This window comes from Galeopterus variegatus, unplaced genomic scaffold (genome assembly GCF_000696425.1).
Source record: "Galeopterus variegatus unplaced genomic scaffold, G_variegatus-3.0.2 Scaffold259, whole genome shotgun sequence".
Classification (NCBI taxonomy): Eukaryota; Metazoa; Chordata; class Mammalia; order Dermoptera; family Cynocephalidae; genus Galeopterus; species Galeopterus variegatus.
The window spans coordinates 764,157-775,520 of NW_007726370.1; the positions used below are offsets into that span (position 1 = coordinate 764,157).

General features: G+C 53.1%; 1 protein-coding gene across 2 annotated transcripts; it reads right to left on the reverse strand.

Moving 5' to 3' along the window:
• Positions 1-755: 755 nt before the first annotated feature.
• GCDH (glutaryl-CoA dehydrogenase) lies at positions 756-7,090 on the reverse strand. 2 transcript variants are annotated; one of them, XM_008566652.1, is made up of 12 exons: positions 7,037-7,090; positions 6,835-6,967; positions 6,710-6,745; positions 6,265-6,408; positions 6,026-6,088; positions 5,575-5,745; positions 4,749-4,878; positions 4,440-4,656; positions 3,797-3,900; positions 3,440-3,565; positions 2,979-3,139; positions 756-1,310 (listed from the first exon to the last, which is right to left on the reverse strand). In XM_008566652.1, exons 2-12 carry the CDS (start codon positions 6,923-6,925, stop codon positions 1,237-1,239), a joined length of 1,317 nt encoding a protein of 438 aa, XP_008564874.1. In that variant the 5' UTR covers positions 6,926-6,967; positions 7,037-7,090; the 3' UTR covers positions 756-1,236. The 2 variants fall into 2 exon arrangements, with proteins under 2 accessions (XP_008564874.1, XP_008564875.1); XM_008566653.1 differs by lacking the exon at positions 2,979-3,139.
• Between the last annotated feature and the right edge of the window lie 4,274 nt (positions 7,091-11,364).

The window sequence follows — 11,364 nt, forward strand, 5'->3', positions numbered from 1 at the left end:
TCTGCCTCTCATTTGATTTTCCAAGAACATGTCTTATTCTTTAAAAGGTTTCGGATCTGACAGAGAAGTTAGAGGAGAGGATGTATCAGATTTATAATCATCACAACAAAATCATCCAGGAAAAGCTTCAAGAGTTCACCGAGAAGATTACAACGATCAACCATCTGGAAACAGAGCTCAAACAAGTCTGCCACACCGTGGAGACTGTGTACAAAGACCTGTGTGTCCAGCCTGAGGTATGAGAAAATTCATACAGGGGGCACCGCCTGAGGAAGGGGAGTTGTAACGGCTCAGCTGAGAGTGGATGTGAACAGAAACCGAGCACCTGGCTCTAGCCCCACAGGGTCACAATCATCACAAAGCCCTGTGGGTGCTCTTGCCATCTATTTAAGGCCCCCTGTGACATGGTGTGTCCCAGCCAAGAAGCTGGACCAGTGTCATTTCCCACCGTTGAGTAGTCAGCTGTGTGGTGACAAAAAGACAAAGCATCCAGTGCCTCCACCAGTCAGAAACTGTCCCCTCCACCCATAGCCTTGAGTCCTGTAGCCCTGGCACATGCCTGGGGGCATGGGCACCGCCTTCCCCGGGTTTATTTATTATAGCAGAGCCTAAGACTGAGACATGGGCCAGGTCACCCTAAGAGAAGAGTCCCCACCCCATCCCAGCCACTCTCAGCCCCCAGACGTGTTTGTTTCTCTTGTGGCTGAAACGACTTCTCAGATGGTTATCAGTAAACATGGCCCAACACAGAGGGGTCAGACATGCAGACTCTTTATTTCCCTTGCCCTGTTCCTATGTCCAGCATAAGGCACTTCCCCCTCAGATGGAGGGTCAGAGGGCACACAGTGAACACCTGGTGTGAGGGGATCTGCTCAGTCAGCTGCCAGGTTGGTCTCGTGCAAATTCCTTCCTTTTAGTCACGCTCCTTCCCTCTCCCTGCTCCCCATTACCCCCATCAAGAGAAGCTTATGTCTTAAGGTAAATGGAGTCTGTTCTCATCCACGGTTAAACGTGGATTGAGAAACTCAGTACAGAGATTCCCATCTTCTTGCATACCTGAACAACTTCCGAAGGGCAATTCTGATATTTAAAAGTCAGTGTCTCTCACTTCCCACCATAAAAGTTAGCTCCATCTGCCACCTCCCTTGCTAAGCTCAGAACATGGTGTCCTCAGTGTCCCACCAGGCGACTCTCTGGGAAGGGGCTTCAGAGCATCTGGGCCCTGGTGAAGTAGGTTCACTTGCTGGCCGTGAAAGCCTGAATCCCCGTGATGGCTCTTCCGAGGATCAGAGCGTGAATGTCATGTGTACCTGAAGATTAATATACAGTTGGTTTAGAGTCTAACAGCTCACACCTTCCTTTTAAAGTCAATCTTCCATGTCCCCCCAGGCTCCTACTTCAGAAGAACAGACCCACAAAGATGACAAATGCTGACAGCTGCCAGGAGATTTGCGGCTTAGTGACAGCCACCAATAGAAGGCTCAGAGGCCACCGTACAGGCCACGCTGAGAAATTGTTTTTCACAGTTCTGTAATGCATCTTGGAAAAACAAACAAAAAACCCAAAGCTCCTTGTGCTAGCCCCAAACATGAAGCAAGTCTATCCCCTGCCGTGGGCCCACCCTAACCCCACACAGTTGATTAAACATTTGATTTCCAATCCAGCCACACTTCCTTCACACAGAGGCTGAGAGCTGATTAGCTACGTAGAAACATGGCAGGCCCTTTCTTACTCAGAGGGATGGAAAACGGACACGTCAGAAAAACTGTGTCATGGCTGATCTCCCTCAACTGAAGCCACCTAACCCAGTGTCGCACACCCAACTCCCTCATGTCTGGTTTGCTCTTCCCCAGCTTCCAGGGCAGAAGGCAGAGATTACAGCTTCCCTTTTATGAAGTCAAATAACTGTTTACTTCCAAAAGCACAAATCTGACCTATTCCTCTGTTACGTAAAACCATTGGAAAGTCCCCTCTGCTTTTCCTCAGAGTCCTACACCTGTAGGATCCCCTCATTCCCCCATCCTTCCCTCTTGAAGTTTCTGGAATGTTCCATCACCTGCCTAATAGAAACAAGATTTGGGGGCTGGCCGGTTAGCTCAGTTAGTTAGAGCGTGGTGTTATAATACCAAGGTCAAGGGTTTCGATGCTCATGTGGGCCAGCTGTTCCCACCCCCCACCCCCCACCAAAAGAAACAAGATTTGGGGCTGAGGGACCTCCCCTTGGTTCAGTTCCTTAGTCACTGGGGGCACACAGGAAAGGCATCAGCTTCTGTACATGCTGTCTTCTCTGCCTGGAAGCTTCTCTGCTCAGGGAGCTCCTAAGGTCTCCCTCTGTTTCTGCATGGCTCACAATGGATTGCACCTTCTTTTCCTTTTTAATTATCTTTTCCCACGTGTCTTCCCACCAAGCAAGGGGTTCTGGGCCCCAGTGTGAGTCAACCAGTTGTGAGATGCAAACACCACAGTCTATAAATTATTATTATTATTATTTTCCTTTTTGGTGGCTGGCCGGTATGAGATCTGAACCCATGATCTTGGGGTTATAAGGCTGGGCTCTAACCAACTGAGCCAACCAGCCAATCTCTTAACATAAAATGGAGTGGTGATTCCTGTGTGTAGCTTCACTCTCATGCCCTTGTATCCACCTGCTTGCTGGGAACTGTTCCTCACTCTGGGGAGACCCGCAGAGGTCATACTTGTCCCAGGAATGCCTGTCCTCCCCAGCATAATGGGAGAAAGGGCTGGGAGCATCTTGCACAGCCTGAGCAGGGCTCCTGTGCAGTGCGTGAAGCCCTTCACCTCCATGGTCACCAGATGAGCACCTCCAGTGAGGGATGTGGGTGTGACTTGACCCAGGTCACACTGCTACTTGGTGACAGCCAGAAGACCTGGGCCTGTTGTCCCCACCCCTCATCACTGTCCCCCTTCCCCTGACACTGGGGTCACTGTGACCTTCCCCCACAGGGTCCAGCCCCCACCTTCATAGGTGTTCACAGCCTCCAGGTTCATGGCGTGCCGGATCACGTGGTACTCATCAGAAATCCCATTCCCCCCCAGCATGTCTCGGGCCAGGCGGGCGATGTCCAGGGCTTTCCCACAGTTATTCCTCTTTAGCAGAGAGACCATTTCTGGGGCAGCCCTGGGAGTGGCATAGACATGTAACAAGTTGGGGTACAAAGAACTGACTCCACTCAGGCATCCAGGCACCCTGAACCCAGGAAAACCCAGCCAAGCTGTGGGGGAGTGAGAGGGAATCCCTGATACAGCCACCAGGCTCCCAATGAGGGTCCAGTGAGGCCATCCCTGCTCCAGGCTATTAAGGCCAAGAGGGAGAAAAAGGGATGGGTCCCCAGAGCCACCAGGTAGGAAAGACCTTTCTCCCCAGGAGGAGCACAGCATCCTCCTGCAGCAGCTGCCTCCCCCCACACACAGCCCCTACTTGTCTTGATCCTTCAAGCGGCCAAGCTGCAGGCAGGCTTGGAGGCCCAGTGTGATCTCGGTGAGCATGTCTGCCAGCTTCTTCTGAATCAGCTGGTTCCTGGCCAATGGGACACCAAACTGCATCCTAGACAGGCAAGGTCAGGGTAAGGGCCAGGGGAGTCCCACTCCCCAGTCCCCATCCCAGGGCCCCACTGCTCCAGGAAGCCTTCCCGGGCTGCCTCAGCCCGTCAATAGCCATTTCACAGCGTGGGGAACTTAGGCCTAGGGGGAGAACATTGGGGAGTTGCTGGTGGGGTACAGGATAGAACCCAAGCTCCCTCACTCCTGCAGGACATGTCACACAACTCCCACACACCTGTCCAGGGTGTATTGCCGCACCGTGTGCAGACAGAACTCGGCAGCTCCAAGCACGCCCCACGTGATGCCATAGCGGGCATTGTTGAGGCAGCCAAAGGGACCCTATAGGGTTGAGATGGGGCCTCAGAGACGCCCAGGAGACACTGAGAGAGCCTGTGCAGAACAAAATTGGAAGCAAGCTGGGAAAAGCCCCTCCCAGACAGCCCAGACGTGGGGGACTCAGGGCAGCCATGTAGATCACACAGGGCCCTGGCACCAAAGCAGGTGCATGGCAGGCCTTACGCAGTGCCTGTTCACTCTTGATTTGCACACAATTCTACCCAGCCTGGGAATGTAGATCCAAGGCTCAGGTCTAGGAGGCCGCCATGAGGAGGCAGGAAGATGCATGTGAATCAAAGGACAGAGCTGGTTCAGGCCCTGGTGTCCTGGGCAGAGCCAGTGTGAGCAAGACAGTCACCAGACAGCAGCAGTTTTCGGCACATCAGCAAGTCAGGCCAAGCCTCAGAATCACCACTGTGTGGGCTCCACTAGCACAGGGACCATGTCTCTTGGTCCCCACCTGGTTCCCCAGCATGGGACCTGCCTGAGAAAAGTAAACCAGCAGTGACCCAACACCAGTTCCCAAGGCAGCCACCACTCACCGCCAGGCTGGATGCATGGGGCAGCACATTCTCCTCTGGCACCTCCACACCATCCATGATGACCATGCCCGTGGCCGAGGCCCGCAGGGAGAACTTGCCCTCGATCTTAGGAGCTGAGAGGCCCTGCATCCCCTTCTCCAGCAAGAAGCCCCGGATGCAGCTATCATCACACCGAGCCCACACTACAAACAGGTCGGCCATAGGCGAGTTGGTGATCCTGAGGGTGGGACAGTCCATGAGGGGTTTGGCTACAACCCCCACCTCCATCCCACCACCCCTGTCTGCCTGCCTCCTGCCCAGGCCCCTCACCAGGTCTTGGTCCCATTGAGGGTATAGCTCTTGCTAGATGGGTTGTGGCGGGCTCTGGTCTCCATGCTGCTGGGGTCACTTCCACAGTTGGGCTCTGTGAGCCCAAAGCAACCCAGGATTTCCCCCTTGGCTGCAGACACAAGACAGAGTCGTGAGGCTGCCTGGCCCTGTTCATCCCCTCAACCCCCAATTAGACTCTCCACTAGGCCAGGCCTGATAAGCAAGGTAAATCCTGCCTGGCCTCACAGCACTCCTAGGTGGTGAGGGAGACAGCTTTCTCCAGGCCATAATCATGTGGCTTGATGGGGAGGACCCCAGGGAGTCAGGAAGGAGTTGGCAGTGAGGAGCTGAGCAGGAGGAGGGTGTGGGGAAGAGCAGTGCTGACAGCAGGAACAGCATGTGCAAAGGCCCAGCTGTACGTTTGCAGAATTCCAAGTAGCTGAGTCTGGCTGGGGAGGAGCAACCAAGAGAGTGGCCAGAAGTAAGATGGAGAGGACAGCAGAGGCCTGGTCACACAGGACCTCATGGACTAGGTTAGGAAGTTGACTTTAAAATTTGGGCTGGGATAAGAAGCACGGAAAGCAAATGCAGAGGGAGGTGATGGTGGTGAGAGAGGGGCAGAGTCAAAAGAGACCTAGGAGGAGGCTGGTCAGGGTGAGGGATCAGATGTCCCAGTAAGGCCCAGGGTCTGGCAGGGGGTCCAGATGGCCACTGGTGCTATCTTTGAGATAGGGGCAGAGAATAGGCTCGGGGGATGGCCGTACCCTTGAGTTCCAGGCCACAAGGACTGTCTTCCCTCCACCTGGCCCTATGGTCAGTCACTCACCTAGCCGGGGCAGGTACTTCTGCCGCTGCTCCTCACTGCCATAGGCATAGATAGGGTGCATGACAAGGGAGGACTGGACACTCATTGCTGACCTGTAGCCACTGTCCACCCGTTCCACCTCCCGGGCCAGAAGCCCATAGGCCACAGAGGAGATACCAGCACAGCCATACCCTGGTGGTGGCAGAGGAGGGGAAAGTGGGTCAAAAGGGACAAAACTCTGCCTAGCTGGGACCAGGGATTCCTGGGACCGAAGAGACAGCTGGACAGGGCCACTCAAGGAGGCAGGCACTGAGCTGGCCCTAGCTGAGGGTTTTTTCATCTCATACCCACAGCTTCTTTCAGAGAAATAACAGCCCCACTGTACAGAGTGGAAAACTACAGATCAGGGAAAGGAGGGGGCTTTTCAGGACACAGTGGGGCCTGCATAATGTAGAGAGAAACTCATCCCTACCTTTGATGGTGGGGCCCAGCACGCCCAGCTCTCCCATCTCCGAGATGATCTCCCGATGAAAAACTGCAAAGGGACAGATGCCCAAGTTCAGGGCCAGCCAGAACCCACACTGGAGGCCCCAAGATGCAGGAACAGAGAAGCCCAGAGGCTAGAGCAGGCAGAGCTTGTGCAAATGGCAGAGGGTGCGGTTCAAGTGGGAGAGGTGCAGCAGGCATCACCCACCCGCCCCGCCCAGGCACCTTCTTTGCGATTGGCCATCAGGATGCGAGGCATGAGTCGCTCCTGGCAGTAGGTGCGGAAGGTGTCCCTGATGAGGATCTCATCGGAGGTCAGTTGCTCTTCCAGCACCAACGGGTCCCGCCAGTCAAACTCTGGACGCGAGGCTGGGGTGGGGAGTGGTAGCTCAACTCAGCGCAGCCTACCTGACCACCGTGCCCTCCTCTCCTGGACCCTGAGACTCACCCCTCCACCCTCATGTGCCTCCTTGCTGATGTGGGCTGCAAACAGGACAGACAAGGTGACCTTTCTCCGACCCTACAGGCACTGGACATTCACTACCCTAGCGCTGGTCACGGTCCTGCCTCCCCGCCGGGGCCGCCCTCGGATTCTGGGACAGAGTCCACCCGGGGCAAACAGAGAGCTGGACAGGGGCCACAGACCGACGGCGCGACTGGTGGTCCTTACACTTGGCCGGTGGGCTCTGCGTCCTCCCGCCCTTTTCTGCAAACACGGAACAGAAAAGTCACCCTGGAAGAGTCCCTGAACCCCTATTTTCTCCCTCCCCACCCCACCCCTGGCCACGCACTGACCTGTCTGCGACGCCGCCGAGATCCACGCGCGCAGGACACGCAAGCAGGGTACGCGACTCGGCAGCCGCGCGGAGACGCATCTCAGGGCCATGCAGGCAGCGGATGGACAAGGGAGTGGAGCAATGACGGCGACCTGGAGGAGTCGGGGCATCAGAGCGGAGCGGCTCCCACCCGCGACCCCGGCACCTAGCGCTCTCCTTACCTGATCCTGCCGGACTCACAGCTCTGTGGACTGCAACTGACGAAGGCCTTTGACCTCAGTGGAGGTGGGAGGAGGGGGAAGTCAGATGAGGCTTCTCATTGGTTCCTTCAGGAAGGCTCATCCGCGGCTCTCTCTTTTAAAAGAAAGGCTACGGCAGCCCTGCGGGTAGAGGCAGGCGCGCCTAGGCCGAGACATGTTAGCCCCTTTAAGAAGCGGAACAGGGGCGGGGAGGAAGGCAAGTGCGCTAACCCTATTGGCTAGCTGTATTTCTGCTCTGATTGGCCCTAGGAGGAGGTTCAGGCCATTGCTGGTTGGCCAATAGTAGGGGGTGTGTGTGGATACCTGAGCTAAAAAAAGAAACGGGCTGGCAGGTTTGTTCACTCAGTAGAGTGTGGTGCGGATAACAACAAGGTCAAGGGTTCTGATCCTCTCACCGGCCAGTCGCCATGAATGAATGGAGACACGAGGAAAATGAGTCCTGGAACCCGGGAGGCCAGACCTCGAGGTCTCCTCTAATGAGGTGCTGGTGGAGGAGAAGGTGGGCTCCGCGAGTGGACGATCCCAGCCCACTCTGTCTGCCAGTCTGTGTGTGTGTGTGTGTGTGTGTGTATTGCCTTGTGTGATTCTGTGCATCTATGTTATGATTGTGCCTGAGTAACTGTATCTGTATGCGTGTGAGACTGTGTGCCTGTGACATTGTGGGGCTATGACAGTGTGGTTGTGGTGTGGATTTTGGCTGACTGTATTTGTGTGGGACTGTGTTTCTGTGGAATGTTATGTGATGTTGTAACTGTGTGTTTGAGTGTGTGATTGGGCAAAGTGTATGCTTTTTTTGGTGGAAATGATTGTGTGTTTCTATGATGTTATGTGAGTGGTTGTGTTCTGTGGTTGTGATTGTAATTGTGTGTTGGTGTGATGCTGTCAATAGTTGTGAGTCTTTACAAGTATGTTTGCGTGGTCATGTTCTACATCAGCCTATATTTGTGTTTGTGGGCATGTGATTCTGTCTGAGACGACCAGTGTCTGTATATGATTGTGTCCGAGTGGTTGCAAAAGTGCTTGTGTTGTGACTGTATTCCTATGTCTCTGTTAACCACGGGTGGTTTCTGTCTGTGTAGACTGTCTGTATGTCTGTAAATGTGGCTGAATGTAGGATTTTTTTGTGTGTAATTGTAGGCTTGTATAATGCTGCCTTGGGTTGAATGTCCCCCCAAAACTTAATCCCTCTGTAACTGTTGAGGGTGAGAAATACTATTATGGTCATTGAAAGGTGAGGCCTTCATAAGGTGACTAGATTGTATGACCATGCTTTACTGAATGGATTAAAAATGCTCGTGGGCATGGTTTGGAGGGCTTTAAGAGGAGAGTGAATGAGAAGGTTAGTGTCTCTGCTCTCTCTGCTCCACTATTGTCACAATGTCATACTCTGCTGTCACTGTTACCACTGCCAGGCTCTTACCAGATGTGTTTCTTGGGCTTTGGACTTCCCAGCCTCAGAAACTGTAAACAATAAATTTCTTTTTCTTATAAATTACCCAGTTCCATGTGTTTTGTTATAAGCAGTAAAAATGGACTAATACAAATGACATTCTGTGTGGTACTGAGAGTGTGACTGTGTTTTGGTGGTTTTCTGTCTACATGTGCCTATTATCTTTGTGATAATATGACTGGATATTTGTGTGCACGTCTGGGTGATTGTGTATCTATATGTGTCTGTATGATTTGGTCTACATACAGTTGTGTGTGATTATGTGCCTGAGTGTGACATGTATGTGCCTGAGTGAGCAGCTGTGCTCCACCTAGGTCTCTAACACGAACATTTATTTTTCTTTCTTTTTTTCCCCATGAACATTTGTGTGGTGCATGTTTGAATCTGGTCGTTTAGTGTTTGACCATCTCTGTATCTGAAAGCCACACATCTACCATGACCCACCCATTTCCCAACTGTGGAAAGTAAGACCCAGAAAACAGAGGGGTATTGCTCAAGGTCACAGTGGGCCAAGTGCAGAGCAGGGAGCAGGAATGGGATCTAGGCCTCCTGATTCCCAGGCCAGACCTCTGTCCACCCAGGAACACCTCCTGCCACATCAACCCTCTGTGTAGTTGTGTATGTAGTGTGCGCTGCCTTGCATATCCTCTCTGAGTGTGATGGGAGTAATTGTGGGATTGTGCTGGAGTGTGATCACTGGCCTGCATGTTCTCAAATGGCTGGGGCCTGGGTGTCCCTGGACCCTCCCAACTTCTGGGCCCTTTCACCCTTAATATCCAGATAAGATAGTTCGAACCCTCCCACTCACACAACAGCGAGTCCATCACCACTTTGAAATGTCTGGGATTACGCGTTGCTCTCATTCTTCTGGTCACCTCCCTCCTCCTGCAGCCAGTGGCCTCTCTCCTTCCACTCCTTCCTTTCCCCAAAGCCCCCTGCCCTGGAGCTGACATGGGCATTGGAATTCTCTGAAGCTCAGATAAGTCTATCATCCCTCCTGGCCACATGTTCCCATGGGCTTTGTCTCCCAGGCAAATGTCCCCCTCTCTCTGGACCCTGTTCTCTTGCCTCACCTTGAAGAGCCAAATACGCCTATGTAGTGCTTTATTCTAAACCAGGGAGATCTCTCCCCAAGAGAAATTCTGTATTCCTCTCCAGAAAACCATTCTAATTCCAGCTATTTTGTTTCATTGAGGTGAAATTTACATAAAAAATTAACCATTTAAAAGTATATAATTCAGTGGTGTTTGGTACATTCACAATGACGTGTAACCACCACCTCTATCTAGTTCTGGAACATTTCTGTCACCCCAAAAGGAGACCCTGTACCCATTAGTAGTCATTCCCCATTTTCCCTCTCCAGCCCGTCACCTTTTTTTTTTTTTTTCCTTTTTGTCTTTTTTCGTGACTGGCAACGGATCGCAACCCTCAGTGTCGCGCCCGCACCTCGCTCAGCCAGTGAGCGGCCGGTCTGTATGTGGGATCCGAACCCTCGGCGGGAGCGCCGCCACGCTCCCAAGCGGTGCACTGTAGCAGTGCACCACCGGGCTGGCCCCAGCCCGTCACCTTTAATCTGCTTTCTGTTTCTACGGATTTGCCTATTCTGGATATTTCATGTAAAAGAAATCAAACAATGTAGTAGATTGAATTATGTCCCCCATAAAGTCTGCTTATGGAATCCCCATAAGTCTGCTTCCTTGTGGCTGAGTTGTAGTATCAGTGGGATTGTGTGTGTGATTGTTTCAGTGCCTCTCTGTGTGATTATGAATTCTGTGTCTGAGGGATTGTATAACATTGTGCAACCAATATAGCACGTGGTTGTGTTTTGGTGCCTGGGAAACGTGTGTCTGTGCATGGTCTATATGCATGCAAAGACACACAATTATACTGCAGGAATAATATAGTCTGAGTGACTGAGGGACCAGGAACTTGTCACCATGTAATTGGATGGCTATATGACTACAAACTACGTTTCTGTTATGTGTGTCCACGTCCCCTATTCAGGCTCCCAGGACATCAGGGTGGAAGTCTCTGTTGCAGAACCTCAGATCCCTCCCCCACTTGAGGCAGAAATCAAGCCCAGAGTCAGGATCCAGGTCTCCTGCAGGTTAGGTTCTGCCTGTGGCTTGATCCAACAGTCCCATCCCACCCAGAAGAGGGGGAACCATCCCCTCCTCCCTTGCCCCCAGGGCACTGGAGCAGCTATAATTGCACCAGCCTTGGCCTCCACACAGTCCCATGCAGCACTGACCAAGGGTCCCTGGGAGACAATGATGGGTTAATTGGCAGGGGCTCCCTCCTGCCACAGGGCTCAGACCTGGGAGCTCACAAGCCAGGCAATGTAAAGCCAAGCTAATTTGAAGCCCCAACTCCCAGCCTTCCCACTGATCAGGGTACAGAGCTTTGGCTGTTCTGGGCTCCCACCTGATAGCAGCCTGCACCGTCTGGGGTGTCTGATAATGCCTGGAAGGGAGTTCGTGCCAAGTCCCGCCATCAGCACGGTTGTTGCTGTTTAATGGGGAGGAGGAGGGCTGCAGAGCCCCACTCAGGGGAGAGGGGGATCCCACAGCCTCTTCTCAGAACACCCATTCAGCCTGTCACACCTTCTCCAGGTAGGTAAACTGAGAGCAGCCCTCCAAGTCTCTTTCTTTGTAGACCCAGTACCTCTTCACCCAGCACCTAAACCCCCAACCTCTGAATCCCCAACCCCTGATGTCTCACTTGGCTTTGAATACAGGGCCGGTCTTTAAGGCCCAGCCCCAAACAGACTGAGGTGAGGTCTGTTCCCCAGAGTGATCCCCCCCCCCCCCCCCCCCCCCCCCCCCCCCCCCCCCCCCCC

Excerpts from the sequence above, each read along its gene's own strand:
- GCDH (XM_008566652.1), bottom strand. The coding sequence starts at position 6,925 with ATGGCCCTGAGATGCGTCTCCGCGCGGCTGCCGAGTCGCGTACCCTGC. Across the intron at positions 6,746-6,834 it reads CTCGGCGGCGTCGCAGACAG|AAAAGGGCGGGAGGACGCAG; the intron begins GTCAGTGCGTGG and ends CCGTGTTTGCAG. Across the intron at positions 6,089-6,264 it reads GATGGCCAATCGCAAAGAAG|TTTTTCATCGGGAGATCATC; the intron begins GTGCCTGGGCGG and ends GTCCCTTTGCAG.